At 47.0% G+C, this 24,686-nt stretch overlaps 1 protein-coding gene across 7 annotated transcripts in view; it reads left to right on the forward strand.

The window, feature by feature from the left end:
• Window positions 1-24,686, forward strand: part of DAB1 (DAB adaptor protein 1) — a 705,741-nt gene that overhangs the window by 634,225 nt on the left and 46,830 nt on the right. For all 7 annotated transcript variants that reach the window (XM_056532962.1, XM_056532964.1, XM_056532963.1 and 4 more), the window contains one exon: window positions 23,468-23,530. In XM_056532962.1, the coding sequence (XP_056388937.1) occupies window positions 23,468-23,530 (63 nt within the window). The remainder of the gene's footprint in view (window positions 1-23,467; window positions 23,531-24,686) is intronic.

A 24,686-nucleotide genomic window follows, 5' to 3' on the forward strand; every position in this document is an offset into this window, starting at 1 on the left:
TCTCCAGGGCTCCATGTCTCTGCGGCTCCATGTCTCTGTGGCTCCATGTCTCTGCGGCTCCATGTCTCGGTGGCTCCTTGTCTCTGTGGCTTCATGTCTCTGTGGCTCCATGTCTCTGTGGCTCCATGTCTCTGTGGCTCCATGTCTCCGGGGCTCCATGTCTCTGCAGCTCCATGTCTCTGTGGCTCCATGTCTCCGGGGCTCCATGTCTCTGCAGCTCCATGTCTCCGGGGCTCCATGTCTCTGTGGCTCCATGTCTCTGTGGCTCCATGTCTCCGGGGCTCCACGTCTCTGTCGCTATATGTCTCGGTGACTCCATGTCTCTGTGGCTCTATGTCTCTGTGGTTCCATGTCTCTGTGGCTCCATGTCTCTGCAGCTCCATGTCTCTGTGGCTCCATGTCTCTGTGGCTCCATGTCTCTGCGGCTCCATGTCTCCGTGTCTCTGCGGCTCCATGTCTCTGCGGCTCCATGTCTTTGCGGCTCCATGTCTCTGCGGCTCCATGTCTCGGTGGCTCCATGTCTCTGCGGCTCCATATCTCGGCGGCTCCATGTCTCGGTGGCTCCATGTCTCTGCGGCTCCATGTCTCTGCGGCTCCATGTCTGTATTTACATTTTGTGTCTATTTTTTCACCTTTTCCAGTAGTTTGAGGTTGGAGGACGCAGAATATATCACAGATTCTCTTTTCTTTGTATAATTTTTCGCACATTTTTTCGCCTTTGACATTTCCTTTGGTCGCGATCAGCGCTGGCGGACGGTTGGATTAGATGGCGACATTTGTCAGAGCGTCGTCTTAATTAGGACGCGATGTCGAAACGCAACATAATCACCGGTGACATCGCTATCTCGTGTGTCACATCTGACATTTCTTCCCTGCATCCGCCAAAGTAACCCTTTATGGTCTGAGCAGCAAATTACAGCTACAAGTGCAAAACTCTCCAGCTGGTGTAGGACTACAACTCTCAGCATGCCATGACAGCCTTGCAAAAGTATATATATATCATTGAAGTCAGCAGTTTTTTCCAACCAGGGTGCCTCCAGATGTTGCGCAACCACAACTCCCAGCATGCCCAGAGGGCCGAAGGCTTTCAGAGCATGCTGGGAGTTGTAGTTTTTCAGCAGACTGGAAACCACAGGTTGAAAAACATTACCTTAAAGCAGTGATTACTAGCCAGGGTGACTAAATATGTTGCAAAACTACAACTCTCAGCATGCCCGGACAGCCAAAGGCTGTCCGGGCATGCTGGGAGTTGTAGTTTTGCAACAGCTGAAGGCACCCTTATTGGAAAACACTGGATAAAACACTTTTGCAAAGGCTGTCCGGGCATGCTGGGAGTTGGTTTTGCAACAGCTGGAGGCACACTGGTTGGCAAACACTGTCCTTTGGCTGTCCCAGAATGCTGGGAGTTGTAGTTTTGAAACAGCTGGAGGCACCCTGGTTAGGAAACACTGCCTTTAAGGATGAAAAAAATGCTGTCCAGGCATGCTGGGAGTTGTAGTTTTGCAACAGCTGAAGGCACCCTTATTGGAAAACACTGCCTTTAAGGATAAAACACTTTTGCAAAGGCTGACCGGGCATGCTGGGAGTTGTAGTTTGGCAACAGCTGGAGGCCCAATGGTTGGGAAACACTGGCCTTTGGCTGTCCCAGAATGCTGGGAGTTGTAGTTTTGCAACAGCTGGAGGCACCCTATTTAGGAAACACTGCCTTTAAGGATGAAAACACTTTTGCAAGTCTGTAAGGGAATGCTGGGAGTTGTAGTTTTGCAGCAGGTAGTGTGATTCCCAACCAGGGTGCCTTCAGATATTGCAAAATTACAACTCCCAGCATGCCCGGACAGCCAAAGGCTGTCCGGGCATGCTGGGAGTTGTAGTTTTGCAACAGTTGGAGGCACCCTGATTGGGAAACTCTGTCTTCAAGAATAAAAACACTTTTGTAATGCTATCAGGGCATGCTGGGAGTTGTAGTTTTGCAACAGTTGGAGGCCCCCTGTTTGGGAAACAACGTCTTCAAGAATAAAAACACTTTTGTAAGGCTATCAGGGCATGCTGGGAGTTGTAGTTTTGCAACAGCTGAAGAGCAGAATTCAGCTGCAGTACCACACACAACCTGAGGACAAGTGCGGTGCTGTTACTGTATCTATTCCTGGATAACCTTTTTAGGGTTAGGTCCAGAGCTTTCAAATTTGTAGCAAAATCAGATTTCAAAGCGGAATTCACATTATATGTCGCAAAGAGTAGAAATCTCTGGCAGTTCTGCACATGAGCAATGAGCAGCACTGAATTCCTGCTTTTTGTTTGCAAAATGGCGCCACCCCTGTCCACAGGTTGTGCGTGCTACTGCAGCTGAGACACATTTGGCTGAGCCCCAATACCAGGAGAAGCTGCTGTACAACCTCTTTATGACACCAAATAATTAAGTTGAGTTGAGAAATAATAACTTTGTGTCCACAGGCGTTCATAACCGCGCTGCGAGCTTTTACAATCACCTCTCTGCACCCCCTACACATGTATCTAAGCCTGTTGTGTGATACCGTCTGCTGTGACAGGGTATTTAAGCCTGCTGCGTGTGATACCATATGCCGAGACAGTGTACCTAAGTTATGTTATGCGTGATACCGTCTGCTGTGACAGTGTATCTAAGCCTGTCATGTGTGATACCGTCTGCTGAGACAGTGTACCTAAGTTATGTTCTGCGTGATACCGTCTGCTGTGATAGTGTACCTAAGCCTGTCATGTGTAATACCATCTGCTGTGACAGTGTACCTAAGTCTGTTATGCGTGATACCGTCTGATGTGACAGTGTATCTAAGCCTGTCGTGTGTGATACCGTCTACTGAGACAGTGTATCTAAGCCTGTCATGTGTAATACCGTCTGCTGTGACAGTGTATCTAAGCCTGTCATGTGTGATACCGTCTGCTGTGATAGTGTACCTAAGCCTGTCATGTGTAATACCATCTGCTGTGACAGTGTACCTAAGTCTGTTATGCGTGATACCGTCTGCTGTGACAGTGTATCTAAGCCTGTCGTGTGTGATACCGTCTACTGAGACAGTGTATCTAAGCCTGTCATGTGTAATACCATCTGCTGTGACAGTGTATCTAAGCCTGTCATGTGTGATATCGTCTGCTGAGACAGTGTACCTAAGCCTGTTATGTGTGATATCGTCTGCTGTGACAGTGTATCTAAGCCTGTTATGCGTAATACCGTCTGCTGTAACAGTGTACCTAAGCTTGTCATGTATGATACCATCTGTTGAGACAGTGTATCGAAGCCTGTCATGTGTGGTACCGTATGCTGAGACAGTGTATCTAAGCCTGTTATACGTAATACCATCTGCTGTGACAGTGTACCTAAGCCTGTCATGTGTGATACCGTCTGCTGAGACAGTGTATCTAAGCCTTTCATGTGTACTATTGAGTACTGAGCTGTGTATCTATATTTGTCATGTAGGATACTGTCTGCTGAAATAATATATCCAAGTCTATCATGTTTGATACTGTCTGCTGATCTAGTGTATCTAAGCCTATCATGTTTCATACAGTCTGCTGATCTAGTGTATCTAAGCTTATAAGGTGTGATACCGTCTGCTGAGCTAGTGTATCTAAGCCTATAATGTGTGATATTGAGTGGTGGGTATCATGTGTGGTGTGATACTGCTCATTTTGTGTGATGCTGTGATACTGTCTGTTCAACCACTGTATCTAAGTCTATCATGTGTGATGCTGCTTAGTTTGTGTCATACTGTGATATTGTCCAACCACTGTATCTAAGCCTATCATGAGTGATACTGCTTAGTTTGTGTCATACTTTGATATTGTCCAACCACTGTATCTAAGCCTATCATGAGTGATACTGCTTAGTTTGTGTCATACTGTGATACTGTCTGTTCAACCACTGTATCTAAGCCTATCATGAGTGATACTGCTTAGTTTATGTCATACTGTGATACTGTCTGCTGAGCCGCTGTACCTAAATCTATTACATTCACTGGTTTTGTCCCCCCCCATCATGTCACTTATAAATAGTCGCTGATGCATTGCCCCCTCTGTAGACGGTATAAATGGGGTCTCCTGACCCATCCCCCGCGGTGTGCCCAGCGCAGTCTTGGCCTTTGCAAGGGGCGGCGGAGCAGGAGGTTACCCCCATCCCATGCATCATCCTCCTGAGTCTCCTGACAGATCCCTGAACTGATACTTTTCATATTTACACTAAGAAGATACAATGTAACAAGTGAAGAAAACCATTAATCGTCTCTTAAAGGGACAGTGCACCTCAATTCTATCTTCTCACTCACTGGTGAATATAAAGTATTGTTCCCTGAAGCTCTGCCTATAGGCAAAATAGGCAGCTGCCTCCAAGAGCAAGAGCGCCCTCTAGAGGGGGGCGCCTCTCTGTCTGACACAAGAGAGACAGCAAGCAGCACCACCATAATCCCACCCCCCCATGTGTGTCCCCCCAGTAATAAGGTAATTACATAAGGAGGGGGTTTGTTACAGTGTGTCACCCCAGTAGTAAGGAGATTACATGAGGAGGAGGTTTGTTACAGTGTGTCACCCCAGTAGTAAGGAGATTACATGAGGAGGAGGTTTGTTACAGTGTGTCATCCCAGTAATAAGGTAATTACATAACGAGGGGATTTGTTACAGTGTGTCACCCCAGTAGTAAGGAGATTACCTGAGGAGGAGGTTTGTTACAGTGTGTCACCCCAGTAGTAAGGAGATTACCTGAGGAGGAGGTTTGTTACAGTGTGTCACCCCAGTAATAAGGTAATTACATAACAAGGGGATTTGTTACAGTGTGTCACCCCAGTAGTAAGGAGATTACATGAGGAGGAGGTTTGTTACAGTGTGCCACCCCAGTAGTAAGGAGATTACATGAGGAGGAGGTTTGTTACAGTGTGTCACCCCAGTAGTAAGGAGATTACATGAGGAGGAGGTTTGTTACAGTGTGTCATCCCAGTAATAAGGTAATTACATAACGAGGGGATTTGTTACAGTGTGTCACCCCAGTAGTAAGGAGATTACCTGAGGAGGAGGTTTGTTACAGTGTGTCACCCCAGTAGTAAGGAGATTACCTGAGGAGGAGGTTTGTTACAGTGTGTCACCCCAGTAATAAGGTAATTACATAACAAGGGGATTTGTTACAGTGAGCATATGACATGCATATTTCCAATATATATATCTAATGTTTCAGCTCTGCTTTATTTAAAAAAGCCTGTTTTTATTACACACTAGCTGAGTACTCGGCGTTGCCCGGTTTTTCCTTCCTAATACTTGTTGTGGAGGAAAATCAACAGAGGAGGAAACTTTTGACTTCATATCGCGTCCTCATATATTGTTGTCATATCCCAACCCCTTATCCCGTCCTCATACCCCGACCTCCTATCCTGTCCTCCTATCCCATCCTACTATCCCGTCCTCCTATCCCGTCTTCCTATCCTGTCCTCCTATCCTGTCCTCCTATCCCGTCCTCCTATCCCAACCTCCTATCCCGTCCTCCTATCCTGTCCTCCTATCCCATCCTCCTATCCCGTCCTCCTATCCCGTCCTCCTATCCCGTCCTTCTATCCCATCCTCCTATCCTGTCCTCCTTTCCCAACCTCCTATCTCGACCTCCTATCCCATCCTCCTTTCCCAACCTCCTATCTCGACCTCCTATCCCGTCCTTCTATCCCGTCCTTCTATCTCGACCTCCTATCCCGTCCTCATATCCAGTCCTCCTATCTCGACCTCCTATCCCGTCCTCATATCCCGTCCACCTATCTTGACCTCCTATCCCGTCCTCATATCCCGTCCACCTATCTTGACCTCCTATCCCGTCCTCCTATCTCGACCTCCTATCCCAACCTCCTATCTTGACTTCCTATCCCGTCCTCATATCCCGTCCTCCTATCCTGTCCTCCTATCTCAACCTCCTATCCCGTCCTCCTATCCTGTCCTCATATCCTGATGTCCTATCTCGACCTCCTATCTTGACCTGCTATCCCAACCTCATATCTCGACCACCTATCCCGACCACATATCCCGACCTCCTATTCCGACCATCCCGTCCTCCTATCGCAACCTCCTATCCCGTCCTCCTATCCCGTCCTCCCATCCCGTCCTCTTATCCCGTCCTCCTATCCCGACCTTCTATCCCATCCTCATTTCCCGACCCGTAATATGTGACCAGGTATTGAAATATCTCCAGCCGTATGGAAGTTATGTGGGAACATACATTTCCCATTAATTTGCATGCGAGTTTAAACAAAAAAAACCGACCCTCACAAATGGGGGTAGTTAAGGGTTAAATTAACTATCCTATATTTATAGTGGACATATCAGTAACATGTGACCAAGTATTATGGAAATATCTCCAGCCGTTTGGAAGTTATGCAGTAACATATATTTCCCATAGACTTGTATGGGACTTTAAACAAAAACCCCGCCCCTGGCAAATGGGGGTGAGTAAGGGTTAAATCACCTATCCTGTGTTTGTTGGTGACATATAAGTAACATGTGGCCAAGTTTCATGTTAATATCTTTAGCCGTTTGGACGTGATTGTGGAACATACACACATATACACATACATACATACATACATACATATACACACACACATACATATACACACATATATACATACATACATACATACATACCCACATACATATACACACATACATACATACATACATACATACATACACACATATACACACATACACACATATACACACATACATACATACATACATACATACATATACACATACACATACATATACACACATATATACATACATACCCACATACATATACACACATACATACATACATACACACATATACATATATACACATATACATATATACATACACACACACATTGGGGGAGATTTATCAAAACCTGTCCAGAGGAAAAGTTGCCCAGTTGCCCATAGCAACCAATCAGATCGCTTCTTTCATTATTAACAAGGCCTGTGCAAAATGAAAGAAGCAAGCTGAATGGTTGCTATGGGCAACTGGGCAACTTTTCCTTTGCACAGGTTTTGATAAATCTCCCCCATTGAGTTTTATATATATATATATAGATTTCAAATAGAGTGTTTGTCTGATGCAGCAGAGTTGACCTTGCAATGTGGCACAACTCTTTATATCACAATATTTTATCTGTATTTTATTCCGGGTAAACTTTCCACAACACAGAGAGGCCTCACAATGCACAGAGATATAACAAACTCAGCTCTGCTACATAAGTTAAATAAAAAAAATGTTTTACCTTTTTAACAGTTTAATGTACAGGAATGACAGCATATCATTAAAGATATTGAATTATAGACATGTTTTTGTTATTATCAATTTGTTTTTATCCATTTGTTCTGCTGTAACGTCGTCTGTTGCCATAAAGAATGATAGGAAAGTCCTTCCTTGTTTTCACATGTGAGACGTTCTATGAAATATCTGATGGCGGCCTCGGTCTCTGATGTCATGCGCCGATTGCTTGTCTGGATAAGCGACGAGGTCACACTCAATGAGTTCCACAGATTTATTTATTTTTAGAATAAGTAATGACCCCCGCGCAGGTCGATGGCGTCCATTACTGCAAAGTGGCGACTTCAAGGGTAAACAGAGGCGATGACTTCTACTCATAGGAAACGTGAACAATGGCCGACGGCACCGAGATATTCATCTTTAATGTAATATACGTACATAGTGATCTCACCAGCAGAATAGTGAGTGCAGCTCTGAGTATAATACAGGATATAACTCAGGATCAGTACAGGATCAGTAATGTAATGTATGTACATAGTGACCTCACCAGCAGAATAGTGAGTACAGCTCTGGAGTATAATACAGGATATATCTCAGGATCCGTACAGGATAAGTAATGTATGTACACAGTGACCTCACCAGCAGAATAGTGAGTACAGCTCTGGAGGGTGTGGTCACTAGGTGTGTCTGTTGCTGAGCTCCTGAGACTCCAGACTTCCAGAGGAGAGAGGCTGATTTTTCCACCTGCTTTCCCAGGAAGGTGGCAGATTCCTGGGGGAGCCATCAGCATGAATCCCCTGACCTCCACTCCTCGGTCCAGGCTGGCGAGGGGTGTAGAGGGAAAGCTACCAGCCAGTGCCCCGGCTGGAGGGGTTAGAAGATCTGGCAGGGTCCGCAGCGATGTGGATTCTGTCCCTCCAGCAATGGTTGGAAGCCGCAAGGCTCTCAGCCAGGAAGAAAAGCCTGCAAGCAAGACAGGTTTAAAGAAGGTCTCTGCAACACAGAAGAGCTCCTCCAAGAGCCAGGTTGTGGAGCAGTGGGGCCAGAGAAGACCCAAGGAGTCTATGGCGACATACAGCTCCAGACTTGCTGCCAAGATTGCTGAGTACGAACTCCTTGGGAAGAAGCTGAGGGAGCTGAGAGAGGAGCTAAAGTTTGCAAAATATCAGGTGAGCACAACTACCAAGCGCAGGAAACCAGAGTACTCTGCAAGGGTTAAGTCCTTGAGGCTGGAGCTGGAGGAGACTGAGCTGAGGAGAATGGCTGTCCTGGAGGGGAGCGATTTATTTAGGGAGAAACTTCTTAATGAGGATCGCTCCTCCAGGATGAAATCCCCAGTAAAAGAAGAGGAGATTGGGGGTGATTGTTCAGCAGATGAGAGCAGTAGTGAGGATGAGGTCCAAGAAATGGAGGCTGAAGAGGCTAAGGTGCTGGCAAGTGGGGAAGCTGTGGAAGCCAAGCCGCAGCCAATGCAGGGTGTGAACATGTCCCAAGCAAGTCTTCCTGCAGGACAAGTGGCATTACCACCTTCATCGGGCGAGAGTGCTGGCGAGGAGGAAGAGGGTTGTGGTGGCGCCCTGCTGGCACAAATTGTAAAGATGGAGTCCCCCATGCATTTGGATAATTTTAGTTTTGGCGACGACCTTGGAGAGGAACAAATAATAAAAAAGAAGAAGAAAAGACAGAAAAAAACATCTGAGCAAGTAAGCCTGATTTATGTTCCTTTTGTGCACCCTGGGCCGGCTGCAAAGTCAGTTCAAGGTGCAGACCCTGGTAATCTGCCTGTCCCCCCTTCTGCAAATGTGGAGCGGGGCCAGAACACCGGGGATAATACAGTAAAGATGGGGGAAAGCGCTGACCTCGCTTGTCATAGTAGCGGGGCCAGCACCTGCAAAGATACGGCCAAGGGGCCGGACAGTGTTGCGGACAAGGTAGCATGTCCCCAGTTAGGGGATATTGGCGCAGCGGGGCACTCCTCTGCAGGTGAGGGGGGGAGTGTCCAGGTGGCAGAGGTTGGTATGGAGCTCGGGCGGCCGGGCAATTATAAAGACAAGGGAGAGGGCAGCTCCCAGAACAGGTCTGGCACTGCAGGGCACTCCTCTGCAGGCAAAGGGGGGAGTGTCCAGGTGTCTGGAACCGGAGCGCCATTCTCGGCGGCCCAGTCAGCGCTGTCTGGCTCTTTTGAGTTGTGGCGCTGTGGTGGGGCTGCTGTGGGTGGAGCTGGCGGTGGAGGACTGGTACCACAGGAACATGGGCATGATACAACCCATGAAATGTTACTAGCAGTTAAAGAAATTGAAGCCGAGGTATTGGCGGAGGCCGAGGGCAAAGTATGCGACAAAGCAGCTTCTTCCGATATTCCTAAAGGGAAGACTGCTGCAAGGTTGAGTGTGCCCAATGAAGCCAATGATGCAAGTGTAAAGCCCGGCATCATAAAGCCAGCAAGATTATATCCCGGCCAGTCCAGTGCAGCTAGGCAGGAGGGGACAGGCACAAGTGTTATGTATAATGTTACTGCCTCTACTGTTGTTTCTGGGGGGAGTGGTGTCGGTCCGGCTGCCCCCCCGGTAGCGACTGCTCCAATAAGGAGTTATGCTAATGTGGCTGCTGGGGGTCCCAGGGGATCCTCATCTCTTAATCCAGGGGAAGGTAACTTGCAACAGCGCCTCCTGGAGGCTTTAAGGAGAGGGGATAGAACGCTCCAGGTAGAGGACCGGGAGGTCGACTTGTCTTTTTGGATAGAAAGACATGGACTTGGGGCATTCCGAGAGCATAATGGGGAGGTGGTCTGGTCCCTTCCAACAAGCGGGCAGGAGCGTGGTCGGAGGAATGTGGCCCGTCTGGTATGGAGGGGCGGTGATGCATGCCCTTCTAGGGCAAAAGTTGTGGAGATTCTTTTCCAGATGGGATTCAGGGCTAATGACATCTTTGCTCTGATCCACCCCTTCGGTACCTCTGAGTTCGACATCAGTTTTGTGAAGCCAGAAGGGCTTGAGCTCTTTTGGTCTAATCATGCACTGGTGAAGGACGAGCCTGTCTGGCAGGATTTCGCTGTGAAGACGGTATCCCGCCAGAGTTTTGTCAAGAAAGTGACCGTTCTGACTCGTAACGAGTCTCTTTCTTGCTATGACATCATGACCTGGCTGAGCAGGTATGGGGAGGTGACGGACGTCCCCAAGAAAAATCTGGATGAACATGGCATTTGGTCTGGAGCCTGGACGTTTTCCGTCCGCCTCCGCCGTTCAGGTAACACTGTCGCACACATTCCATCAGCCGCCTTTCTCGGCCGCGATAGGATCCAAGTCTTTTACCAGGGACAGCCAAAGCTGTGCCACAAGTGTGGTGATCCCACACACTTTAGCGCAAACTGCATTAAGCAGATGTGCGCATTGTGCGGTGCGGAGGGTCATCTGGCTGCCACCTGTGGCTGGATTCGCTGTAACCTGTGTGGTGACCTTGGTCACCCATTTAGCCGGTGTCCCCGCTCATTCTCCAATGCTGTGACCACCCGAGATGGGGAGAGCAGTGAGGTTGCCTCATCTGGGATGGGGACCAGCAGAGGAGAAGGGGCACTAGAGCCAGTGAAGAAAGTTAAGAACAAGAGCCCCTCTAAGCTTAGGAGGGAGGAGAGGCGCAGAAGGAGCAGGGATCTTGAAAGTTCCCTGGTAGAAGGTGTAGTCCGGGATCCTGCTCCCGACGTTGGCTCAGAGAAGACAGCTGAGGCTCTTGGGGACACCGAGTTAGATGAAGAGATAAGGAAACTTCGTAAAGAGGAGGCAAATAGGGCCATTTCCTCAAGTTCCTCTCAATATGAAAGTTTGGATGAGGAAGATGGGAAAGGGCAAAAGGAAAAACAAAAGTGCGGCAGAAGGAGGCAGGGCCAGAGGGTACTCAAGGCATCATCTTCCTCCTCCGGTGTTGCAGGCCAAGTGCCTGGGAAAAGCCTGACCAACCCCCCTCTGATCGTTCTATCCAATAGGTATCGGGCCCTTGGCAAGGACTCTTCCCTTTCTTTGGAGGGGGAGGCTGAGAGTCTTTGTTCAGAGGCGGAGGAACCTCCGGGAGGTGCTGAGCCTGTTCCTTCTGAGGTAACTTCCTTGGGAGGGCAGGTGGCCCCTGGGTCAGGAGATGAGGATCGTGGGATGGATATGTCAGCATCCCTAAAGAGGTCTAAAAAGAAGGAAAAGGGGTCTTCTTCTGATGGGGAAGGGGGGAAGAAGAAGGGTAAGAGGTAAAGGGGATAGGCCATCCAACTCGATCACTCAGGATGGCGGCACTCACCCCATTGACGCTGGCATCCATTAACTGTGCCAGCATTAAGTCTGATATGGCTAGATTTGCAGCCTTTGATTTTCTCGGCCGAGTTGAAGCCGACATTTTGTATCTGCAAGAGACCAGGTTGTCAGATCTAGCCTCCCTGGTAAAAGCCAGGAGAGAGTGGAGGCGCGGCCCCTCCCACTGGTCTCTTGCGGCTGAGCCATATAGTGGGGTGGCGGTCCTTTTTACCGCTCCTGTTGAATGCAGACGGGTTATCGAGTTGGAAATGGGGAGGTGCCTGATCTTAGATGTCCTCATGAAGGGGCAAGAGCTCCGGCTCATTAACCTCTACGCCCCACAAACAAAGTGGGACCGTAAAAGCCTCTTTATGAGGATCAAGCCCTTCCTTTTTACAAGTCGGCAAGTGATCTTTGGAGGGGACTTCAATACTGTCACGAGGTCCCAAGATAGGAGAGGCTCCAATGGTCCGCTGGCTTATGATAGTACAGCCCTCAAAAGCATAGTTAGGGAAGCTCGCCTAGAGGACGTCCACATCCGGAGCCCCTCAGGCCACGCGGGTTTCACCTATCATCGAGGTAGCTGCAGGTCTAGGATAGACAGGTTTTATTTAAAGGAGGAAGCCGTCTCTTCCGCAGTGTCCGTGATTGAGGTGGAATTCTCCGATCACTGTATGATTTTGTTTTCCTTGAATGTTTCAGAGACCCCCCGGATGGGTAAAGGTTATTGGAAGCTGAATTCGTCCCTCCTGGAGGAAGCGGAGATAAGACAGTCCTTTGAGGATTTTCTTCAGAGTCAGGTACCTTTACTGGGCCTTTGTAGTAGTAAGTCAGAGTGGTGGGAGATATTCAAGAAGCGGGTTGCGGGGTTCTTCCGCCAGCTCTCGAGCCTCAGGTCCCTGAATAGGTACCGCCTATATCAGGGTCTGAGGAGGAAACTCGAGCTTCTCGTCTCGACTGGAGGTAGCCGGGAGGATATCTCCAGAGTGAAATCCTTGCTGATGAGGTGTCAGTACGATAGGCACGCATCTTTGGTTTTTGAGAGGGATTTCGGGAAGTACCGCTCGCCCGACCCTTACAGAAACTGTAAGATGTCAGTGAGTAGTAAAGTCATTTCAGGACTGATCGATAGTACGGGATCTCTGAATCGGTCCAGATCAGGGATCCTGGAGGTTGTCAGATCCTTCTACTCACACCTTTTGGGGAGGAAGGATCTAGATCGGGACAAGATGTCGGCTTTCCTGGCTGAAACCATTCCTGAGCCAGGGGTAGACCCCTCTCTTGATGTTTTGGCAGAAGAAATCAGGGAAGAGGAAGTGAGACTGGCGATCGAGGGGCTTGCCCCTAAGAAGTCTCCAGGTCCGGATGGCTTAACATCCGAGTGGTACAGGACCTTTAAGGAGTCTTTAGCTCCCCTCTTGACTGAGGTATTCAATGAGTGTCTCTCCTCGGGCACTCTGCCGAAGTCAATGAGGAGGTCGGCCCTGATTCTTCTCTCAAAGGGTAAAGATCCTAGCCGGATTGAGAATTGGAGGCCCATAGCTCTTCTCAATACGGACAGGAAGCTTCTGGCTAAGATACTGTTTAATCGGTTGGTGAAGTTTGCACCCCGGCTCCTTTCAGGGGCCCAGCACTGCTCTGTTCCAGGCCGAAGCACCTTAAGTGCTGTCCTCAGTGTCAGGGAGGCAGTGGAGCGGAGTAGTGCAGGTCTCTGGAAGGGGTACTTGCTGTCCCTGGATCAGGCCAAAGCATTTGATCGGGTGAACCACGAGTACCTCTGGTCCGTCCTCCTGAGATATGGCTTACCGAGTACTTTTGTGAATTGGCTTGTCACCATATATGCAGGGGCAGAGAGTTTCCCGCTGGTGAACGGTTGGTCTGGCCGCTCTTTTGAGGTGGGGTCCGGAGTCCGTCAGGGTTGTCCTTTGAGCCCGCTGTTATACGTGTTCGCAATCGATCCCTTCGTCCGGAGGGTAGATTGTGGGCCGTTAGCGGGAGTCGGGATGAGTCTGGCGGAGCTGGATGTCGCCCAGAGAGTGGTGGCGTACGCTGATGATGTCACCATTTTCGTCTCCTCGAGGGTGGAGGTCGAGATGGTGATGTCGGAGGTGGATCGTTACTCGGAGGCATCCGGGTCCAAGATCAATCGGGATAAGTGTGAAAGTCTCTGGCTGGGAGGGGGGGATCCCATGTTTGATCTCCCGGACACCCTTCCAGGGCTCCAAGAGTCAGCAAAAGTTTTGGGCATCACATTCGGCCAGGATGATTATCCCACCAAAAACTGGGATGGTAAGCTCCAGGATGCCACTCAGAAGGTGAACCAGTGGAAGGGTTGGTCTATGACCCTCAGGGAAAGGGTACACCTGATCAAATCGTACCTGCTCCCCTTGTTTATCTATCTGGGCAGTGTATGTATCTTACCAGAGGCTTACTACACTAGGATCTACAGCCTGTTTTTCCAACTGTTATGGGGGAACAGGATGAACCTAGTCAAGAGGGAGGTTACGTACCGCACGAGGAGACTAGGGGGTTTATCTATGGTAAACCCTGTGGTGTTCTTAACGAACACCTTCTTGAAAGCTAACATCTCAAACCTCTGGAAAGAGAGGGCTCCTCCGTGGGTACTCTCCTGCAGGGAATGGTTTCGGCCTTTCTTCCAGGAATGGGAGACAGGAGGGCAAGTGAAGGACCTCCGTACACCACATGGATATCTTCCGGCTTACGCTACCCCGACTCTGAAGGCTATACGTCGGTGGGGTCTGGGAGTGTGGGAGATCAGGACCCAGTCAAGGCGTTCCCTTGACAAACGGGTTCTGTTGACCCACTTCCAGAGGCCTCTGGCGCTCAGGGACTGCCCAGGTCGGGATCTGAGGGTTGGTTTAAGTCTTTTGAACTCGAAACGGATCCCCCAGAAGTTTTGGGACTTGGCCTGGCGCTGCTTTCAGGGGAAGCTATGTGTAAGGGACAATCTGAAGTGTAGGAGCTCTGATGACCGGGACTGTCCCCGAGAAGAGTGCGGGAACACGCTGGAAAGCATGGACCACTTCCTGCTTCATTGTCCCTTTAATATAGGGGTCTACAACCGGGTGGGCGCTTCCATCGGCTGGAGTCAACTTGCCGGCCTTGCCTATCCGGAGTGGGCTTATGGAGCATTCAAGATCCTGGGTGGCCGAGATCGGTGCACATTATTTTTAGTTAGCTTAGTGGTTAGGTACCACACGTGGAATGCACGGTGTTTAGTATCTACACAGCGAAAAGTCCTCTCCGAGGTGGAGGTCTGTAGGAATATCACTGGTGACCTCGGGAAGATCAGGTCTTTAGAGTATGGCAGATTGGGTACAAGTAGGGCTTCTCTCCTATGGAGAGGGTTTTCATTTGATGTGCCCTAGATGCTGAACCCTTTGGGGGAGGCACCTTAATTCTGGTTAGGGATAGAGTGGTAGGGTCAGTGTTAGGGTCAGTGTGTAGGGACAGCTTAAACTTTAGGGGCAGCGATAGTGTGAGTCTAGGGAAAGTAGGTGAGGGATAGGTTTAAAAATTATTTGGTATCTGCTCTGCCATACTCTGATCCCGGTGGAGGGCTGGCGCATGTCACCTTTAGCTTTTTGTTTTGTTTTAGGGAAATGAGTGTATGAAGGGCTTGCAGGTAACTGAACTTGGGCCTTACAATTGTTGTGTTATGTATATAGTTATGTTATGTATATAGTTATGTTTATGTTAATAAGTGTATAGTATGTGTTTAAGTAATTATGTTGTGTGGCAAACCTTTTGGTGGCATGGCTGAATAGGCCTTGCTTTTACTTTCTTGTATATATGTATATAGGGTGCTATAGAATAGGTTGGGTGGGGGAATGGGGGGTAAGAGGTGAGCTGGGTGGAGCCATTGATGAACAATATTGGACTCCATGACGCCTGGCTCCTGGTGTGGATTATGGATTGGACTGGACATTTATACCATCTCATGGCCAGAGGGGCTGGAGGGGCTTTGGGGTTAGATAGTGAAAGATTTGTTATTGTTATTCATTTACCTGTATTTCTGTATTACCGTATATTTATGCTAACTAATGTTTAGTTACCTTTCGTTTTAGTTAAGGCAGCCGGATCTATTTGTTTTGAAATTTGTTTATATATATATATATATTAGGAGAGGATGGGTATGAGTGTGATATCCGCTAATGATGGTGGTGAGGATGGGTGTGAGTGAGTGTGGAATGAGAGAGAGAGAGAGGGAAAAAAAAAAAAAAAAAAGTGTATGTATGTTTATATGTATGTTTATATGTATGTTTATGTGTATGTTTATATGTATGTTTATATGTATGTTTTGTCTGTAATGTATCTGCTGCCTGTTAGTCAATATTTTCATTATGTCCAGGTTTGGACGGCTTTTATTTCCTATTGCCGGGCATGGCAGAGTTTTTGTTTGTGTAATTGGTGTGAGATTGGTGTGAGTTTGGTGTGAGTTTGGTGTGATGTATGGTGTTGGGGTACACATATTATTTCATTAGTTTATATATACGTGTACGTAATTAGTTTTAGTTGAAACTGGACTGGCTGGTAAAAGTTTAGTTTTTGTTATAATGACAATTTGTCTTATTTTGTTTCATATTTATGGCGCATGTAAGCTGAGTTTATGTTATGTATTATTGATTATGTCTGTTATGTTTTAGATTTTTATAATAAAAAGATTTACAGGATATAACTCAGGATCAGTACAGGATAAGTAATGTAATGTATGTACACAGTGACCCCACCAGCAGAATAGTGAGTACAGCTCTGGAGTATAATACAGGATATAACTCAGGATCAGTACAGGATACGTAATGTAATGTATGTACACAGTGACCTCACCAGCAGAATAGTGAGTACAGCTCTGGAGTATAATACAGGATATAACTCAGGATCAGTACAGGATAAGTAATGTAATGTACACAGTGACCTCACCAGCAGAATAGTGAGTGCAGCTCTAGATTATAAAAGAGGATGTAAGTCAGGACCAGTACTGTAATATATATATACACAACGTAACTCCACATTTTATATATATATTTATTTACTTATTGACAATATATTCTGTAGAGCTGTATATGTCCCTTTTTCTGCTGAGATTCACAATCTAATATTTCATGAATCTATCTGAATGTTTTTGGAGTGTGGGAGAACGTACAGACTCCTGCAGGTGTTGTCTTTGGTTGGATTCCGAAGTGAACTTGCCCTTTATTACAGAATCTATTGACATCAGAGATGGAATCAATCTTTGATAATATGTAGTTTTTCCTTTTACCAGAATGCGCTGGGATCATACCATGTCTGCAGTAGGGGTATCTTCTCCTCGTCTTAGCAATAAGTGACTTTAGTGATGACCTTTGGATCATGTGATGCGGATCAGCGCTCCCCTCCCTGTTCTCCCCTTTGATGGATCGAGTCCATTACATCCATGATCATTCCCATTCCTGTCTTACGATGCATCATCTTCATATTCGCCATTATTCCGCATTGTGTCGCTCATTTCACTCTCATCCATCATTCTTTGCTGTTACAGAATGGAGACTTAATTTCTTTTGATGAGAATCCTTCTGATGTCATCGAGGTAAGACGGAACACGGAAGCGCCAATAGAGACGCACAATCAAAGCGATTCTAATGGGCGCGGGAAATCTGATATTAATTACGGATAAATAAAGATAATTATTTCCTATCGGATATTACCAGTCATTGTGATTGATGAGTCTAATGAAGGATGGTGGAGATCACTGGGGGCCCCGTTCTGTAACACTGGGGCCCTGTCACCCTCATTCCCATCATTATATCACATCATTCACTGTCAGATCATGAATGTTTTTTATCATGAATAGTTCTATGAATTTCTAATAAACTATAAATTTGTTTTATCTTCTTGCTGTCAGTGAGTGGGAACATTCTTGTTTATGTTTAAAGACTAAAAACTCATCCAGTCCCAATGATCATGGATCAGCGGTTATTGCAACAAATGGGCCGAACGTGCATTTATGGATCTGCTGGTTCCTTATAGGAAGAGTCATTTTTTCAGTCAATCGGTTCATTTGCCCCTTCTTATCTGCCCCTTTTCTTTTGCTTCCTCTGATCTGCGCCCTCTATTTTACCCCTTTTCTTCTGCCCCTTTTTTATGCCCTTTTCTTTGCCAATTCTGCCCCTTCTCTTTGCCCAATCTATTCCGCCCCTTTTTTTTGCACCATCTCTTCTACCCCTTTTTATCTGATTATTCACTTATGCCAATTTTTTCTGTCCCTTCTCATCTGCTCCTTTTTTGCCCATTTTCTTCTGCCCATTCTTTTTGCCCCTTCTTTTCTGTCCCTTCTCTTTGCCTCTTCTCTTTTTCCCCTTTTTTCTTGCCCCCTTTCGTCTGCTCTTCCTCTTCTGCCCCATTTCTTCTCTTCTTTCTTTACTTCTATGCCCATTCTCTTCTACCCCCTTTTTCCTGACCCCTCTCTTCTGCCCCTTCTCTCCTGACCATTTCTTCTCTTCCTCCATTCTCTTTTCCCCTTCTTTTCTGTCCCTTCTCTTTGCCCCTTCTTATCTGCCCCTTTCTTCTTTCCTTTCATTTTGCCCATCCTCTTTGTCTCTTGTTTTGTGTCCCTTCTCTTAGTCCCTTCTCTTCTGCCCTATTTCTTCTCTTCCTTCTTTTTTCTTCGCCCCTTCTCTTCTTCCCATTCTCTTTGTCCCTTCTCTTCTGCCCCATTTCTTCTCTTCCTTCTTTTTTCTTTGCCCCTTCTCTTCTTCCCATTCTCTTTGTCCCTTCTCTTCTGCCCCATTTCTTCTCTTCTTTCCTTTTTCTTTGCCCCTTCTTTTCTGCCCCTTCTCTTTGCCCCTATTCATCTGCCCCTTCTCTCCTTTCGCTCTTGTACCTATTATACCTTCATTCCATTCTCCTGGTCACCTCTTATTTGTCGCAGTTCAGACTGAGTGAAGCAGCGCACGTCCTCTTCTGGATTTATTCCCAGTTCTTCTTTCCCTGACAAGATGTTTTTTATTTTTATTTTTTTATTTTTATTCTTAAGGGTTTTATCTTAAGCCGAACATTCTAAATAAGCTTAAAAAGAGGTTGAGTGTGCTGTAAATTATTAATTCATAAACCTCCTGACTGCTAACAAACAATATTACCGTGTGAATGACGGATACATTGTATTATACTGCGGGAGAACACAGTGCTTCCCTTAAAGGGGTACTCCAGGGAAGTTAAGAAACATAAAAATGCCCCAAACCACCACAATACCTGTTTTGTGTCCCCTGTAGTTATTCATGTGCTTTTTGCAGCTCCTTTGGCCCCTGATGTCTCCTAAATACTTTTCCTTGTTTGCAGCACAGGCTACAACTCCCAGAAGTCAGTGCAGCTCTGTGTAATGGCTGCCAGCCAACTAGTTTCACTATCTATGTGCATGTTCACACTGCAACTCACACACTGTACATGTCTTTTCTTTCAGACTATCCTTCCTCCAGCAATAAATCATGCTGTGCTCTGAATGGCAGCAGTCAGTGATTAGATTTTCAGCAGTAAAACAGCAGCTATGTGCTCAGTTGTGACTGAGAATCATTCACAGCTCTAGAGGGGAGGTGTTGCTGTACAGCCAGGGCTCTAGACCAAAGAGAAATCAGACAGAAATCAGGTGGTGTTATCTTGAAGGGAGGGGGCTAGGTCTCACTGAGGAGACAAAGTGGATCGAAAAATTAAGTTTTTCTTTCACTTGCTGCATGTAAGGGAAACTGCCCTATATAGCTAATGAATGATATTTAGACAAATACATAGGTTGGTGAGAGGGAAAGGATGGGCAATGAGTTTAGTTCCCCGAAGTACCCCTTTAAAGGGACAGTGCAGGAAAAACTGATACATTGAGTTTAGTGCAGAATCAGAGGGGGGGGGGGGGGGGTTATATCTTCTTAATTTCTGCTTAATGCAAATTTCCAATAACATTTCCAATAAAAATCCAATAAAAATCCTTACTGAAATTGGGTGCAGGTTTTCTACAGGATTTTCCCACAGATTCAGGGTTGGATTTGCACTAAAAATCTCCTGTGTGAACCTACCAGAGCCATTCTAGAAATTGATTCCCCTTTCAGAATGATTTATTTATTTATTTATTTATTTTATTGTATTTATTTATTTACTGATTAATTTATTAATTATTTTATTTATCTATGTAATTGCTATTTTATTTATGTATCTATTTACTGATTTATTTAATGAATTAATTTATTTATGTACCTTTTATTTATGTATTTTTTATTTAATGATTTTATTTATGTACTTACTTTTTATTTATGTAATGATTTACTTATTTATTTATGTACTTGTATTTATTTATTTATTTAATTACTAGTTAATGTAATTTTATGGCTTCTATAAAAATGTTATGAATGGGGAAAAAAATGTTAATTTTGCATATATATATATATATATATATATATATATATATATATATATATATTTTTTTTTTTTTTTTTATCTATGGCGCAAATCCTTTTTGTAATTACATTTTAATCACTGTTCCTCTCTAGATTGCTATTAAAGGAAAACTCTAGTTCAATGTTTCTCAATCAATCTTAATCCTTGTCACGATGCCGGCTGGCAGGTAGTGGATCCTCTGTGCCAGAGAGGGATGGCGAGGACCGCGCTAGTGGACCGGTTCTAAGCCACTACAGGTTTTCACCAGAGCCCGCCGCAAAGCGGGATGGTCTTGCTGCGGCGGTAGTGACCAGGTCGTATCCACTAGCAACGGCTCACCTCTCTGGCTGCTGAAGATACTGAAGATAGGCGAGGTACAAGGGAGTAGGCAGAAGCAAAGTCGGACGTAGCAAAAGGTCGGGGGCAGGCGGCAAGATGCGTAGTCAGGGGCAACGGCAGGAGGTCAGGAACACGGACTAGGAACAGACAAGGGAACGCTTTCACTAGGCACAAGTGCAACAAGATCCGGCAAGGGAGTGCAGGGGAAGTGAGGTGATATAGGGAAGTGCACAGGTGGGAGCCAATTAAGCTAATTGGGAAGATTGGGCCAGGCACCATCATTGGTGCACTGGCCCTTTAAATCGCAGAGACCCGGCGCGCGCGCGCCCTAGGGAGCGGGGCCGCGCGCGCCGGGACAGAACAGACGGGGAGCGAGTCAGGTAGGGGGACCGGGGTGCGCATCGCGAGCGGGCGCTACCCGCATCGCGAATCGCATCCCGGCTGAAGGCGGGACCGCAGCGCACCCGGTCAGTGGATCTGACCGGGGCGCTGCAACAATGAAGATGAGGCGAGCGCTCCGGGGAGGAACGGGGACCCGGAGCGCTCGGCGTAACAGTACCCCCCCCCTTGGGTCTCCCCCTCTTCTTGGGGCCAAAGAACCTGAGGAAAAAAAACTCAATTTTTCCGTGATGAGGTCCGATGCAAATTAGGAGGGGTTCTGTGTGGAAACGTACGAGACAGTCCAATCTTTTATTGTAAAAACAATAGATGTAGAGGGGTCTGGCGAGACTGGTCACAGGAACGTAGAACCTGTTGATGAGAGAGGCCAAAAAAAATTTTCCTGCAGATCCGGAATCCAAGAAGAGCATAGTAGAGAAGGAGAAGGTAGAGGCAGATATCCGCACAGGCACAGTAAGGCGTGGAGAAGCAGAGTTGACATCAAGAACTGTGTCACCTTTGTGCGGAGTCAGCGTACGTCTTTCCAGGCGGGGAGGACGGATAGGACAATCCTTCAGGAAGTGTTCGGTACCGGCATAGTACAGGCAAAGATTCTCCATGCGGCGTTGTGTCCTCTCTTGTGGTGTCAAGCAAGACCGGTCAACTTGCATAGCCTCCGCGGCGGGAAGCACAGGAACAGATTGCAGAGGACCAGAGGAGAGAGGAGCCGGAGAGAAAAAACGCTTCGTGCGAACAAAGTCCATATCCAGGCGGAGCTCCAGACGCCATCCGGAAGAACGCATGTCAATGCGAGTGGCTAGATGAATGAGTTCATGTAGGTCAGCAGGAGTCTCTCGTGCGGCCAGAACATCTTTAATGTTGCTGGATAGGCCTTTTTTAAAGGTCGCGCAGAGAATCTCACTATTCCAGGACAACTCGTAAGCAAGAGCACGGAACTGAATGGCGTACTCGCCAACGGAAGAAACACCCTGGGCCAGGTTCAGCAGGGCAATCTCGGCTGAAGAAGCTCGGGCAGGTTCCTCAAAGACACTTCGAATTTCCGAGGAGAAGGAGTGTACAGAGGCAGTGACGGGGTCATTGCGGTCCCAGAGCGGTGCGGCCCATGACAGGGCTTTTCCAGACAGAAGGCAGAACACGAAAGCCACCTTAGACCTTTCAGTAGGAAACTGGTCCGACATCATCTCCAAGTGCTGGGAACATTGCGAAAGAAAGCCACGGCAATACTTAGAGTCCCCATTAAATTTGTCCGGCAAGGACAGGCAGAGGCTAGGAGTGGCCACTCGCTGCGGAGGAGGTGCAGGAGCTGGCGGAGGAGATGATTGCTGAAGAAGTTGCGAATGTTGGTGCACAATGGTGGACACTTCCGACAGCTGGTGGGTTAGATGGGCGATCTGTCGGGCGATATCAGAGACAACTGGCAGGGGAACCTCAGCGGGATCCATGGCCGGATCTACTGTCACGATGCCGGCTGGCAGGTAGTGGATCCTCTGTGCCAGAGAGGGATGGCGAGGACCGCGCTAGTGGACCGGTTCTAAGCCACTACAGGTTTTCACCAGAGCCCGCCGCAAAGCGGGATGGTCTTGCTGCGGCGGTAGTGACCAGGTCGTATCCACTAGCAACGGCTCACCTCTCTGGCTGCTGAAGATACTGAAGATAGGCGAGGTACAAGGGAGTAGGCAGAAGCAAAGTCGGACGTAGCAAAAGGTCGGGGGCAGGCGGCAAGATGCGTAGTCAGGGGCAACGGCAGGAGGTCAGGAACACGGACTAGGAACAGACAAGGGAACGCTTTCACTAGGCACAAGTGCAACAAGATCCGGCAAGGGAGTGCAGGGGAAGTGAGGTGATATAGGGAAGTGCACAGGTGGGAGCCAATTAAGCTAATTGGGAAGATTGGGCCAGGCACCATCATTGGTGCACTGGCCCTTTAAATCGCAGAGACCCGGCGCGCGCGCGCCCTAGGGAGCGGGGCCGCGCGCGCCGGGACAGAACAGACGGGGAGCGAGTCAGGTAGGGGGACCGGGGTGCGCATCGCGAGCGGGCGCTACCCGCATCGCGAATCGCATCCCGGCTGAAGGCGGGACCGCAGCGCACCCGGTCAGTGGATCTGACCGGGGCGCTGCAACAATGAAGATGAGGCGAGCGCTCCGGGGAGGAACGGGGACCCGGAGCGCTCGGCGTAACAATCCTTCCAGTACTTATCAGCTTCTGTATGCTCCACAGGAAGTTGTGTAGTTCTTTTCAGTCTGACCACAGTGCTCTCTGCTGCCACCTCTGTCCATGTCAGGAACTGTCCAGAGTAGGAGCAAATCCCCATAGAAAACCTCTCTTTCTCCAGACAGTTCCTGACACAGACAGTGGTGTCAGCAGAGGTAACTAGGGTGCCTCCAGCTGTTGCAAAACTACAGCTCCCAGCCTTCTGCTGTCCGGGCATGCTGTGAGTTGTAGTTTTGCAATAGCTGGAGGCACCCCAAGGTAAATACTTCTCTAATTGATTAGAACGGGTGCAAACAGTCACATGACAACCAAGACAATGGTGGAAAAGTAGTCAATGGAAATTTTGGGAGAAAACAAGGAGAAATTATTTATCACTCATTTTAGAATTATCAAGCTCAATCTTGATTGGTGTTCCTGTAAGCAGGGGAGGGGTTATCCAAAATGATTGACACAATGACTGGAGTTTTCCGCTAAGTTATTATGTATACATGTTACTAGTTCCTGTCTCTGTAATGTGCCCATAAGAAATCAGTAATGTTTTCTCTCTCTTACCCCTTTTGTTTCCTCTTAGGCTGTGACACAATTAGCGCTATTTGGGGATATGTCTACTCCGCCCGACGTAACGTCTCCCTCGGTAAGTACGCCTTTGTCTTTTCAAAGGGATCTGTTCCCAGTTTTACTATGCAAAATGAACAAAAAAAAATTATGAAAAATAAAAAAGGAGAAATGTTACAAAATGTAGCATACAGGGCCTTGCAAAAGTATTCAATCCCTTAGAAAGTCAAACACTATCTCAATAGTAAACAATGGGGGTCTGGGCATCATATTTTGGGTAGGATTTTGCTCAGTGCAATTTTGTTCAGTTAAAGGAGGTTTCCAGGACTATTAATGATGATGACCTGTTTGTAGGATGGACCATCAATATAACATCCATGATTTCACATCAGCTGATTAAAGGGGTACTCTGGTAGAAAACATTTTTTTTTATTATTATTATTTATTTATTTTTTCAAATCAACTGGTTTCAGAAAGCTTTACAGACTTGTTAATTACTATTAAAAAAATCTTAATCCTTCCAATACTTATCAGCTGCTGTATGCTCCACAGGAAGTTGTGTAGTTCTTTCCAGTCTGACCACAATGCTCTCTGCTGACACCTCTGTCCATGTCAGGAACTGTCCAGAGCAGGAGAGGTTTGCTATGGGGATTTGCTCCTACTCTGGACAGTACCTGACATGGACAGAGGTGGCAGTAGAGAGCACTGTGGTCAGACTGAAAAGAACTACACAACTTCCTGTGGAGCATACAGCAGCTGATAAGTACTGGAAGGATTAAGATTTTTATGTAGAACTAATTTACAAATCTCAGTAACAAAGAGATATATCAGCTCACCCCCCCGTCTCAGGAACAAGACCCAGCGTACGGACACCCACGGTGCAGTGGAAGGAAGGATACAAATACAGAAAAAGTCCAGCGCCAATCGGTAAGTGGATTAAAACTTCAAAGCTTTATTGAAATCCTTTAAAATAGCAGCTTACAAGCATATACATGAGGCAATGGCTCAGCTTGACGCGTTTCGTGGTATCCCACTTTATCAATAGCATACTGCAAGCATTACACACAGCATTAAAATACATAGACTCCAAATGACAAATAACAATCAGCTAAAGAAACAATTAAAACAATGGGTAACACGCATCCAATAGGTTCTCATGAGATTGGGGTCAGGAATTAACCCTTAACACACAGAAATCATGAAGAAAAAATATATGTGTATAAATATAAATTCAT

This window comes from Hyla sarda, chromosome 7, assembly GCF_029499605.1.
Source record: "Hyla sarda isolate aHylSar1 chromosome 7, aHylSar1.hap1, whole genome shotgun sequence".
In the NCBI taxonomy this organism is placed as follows: Eukaryota; Metazoa; Chordata; class Amphibia; order Anura; family Hylidae; genus Hyla; species Hyla sarda.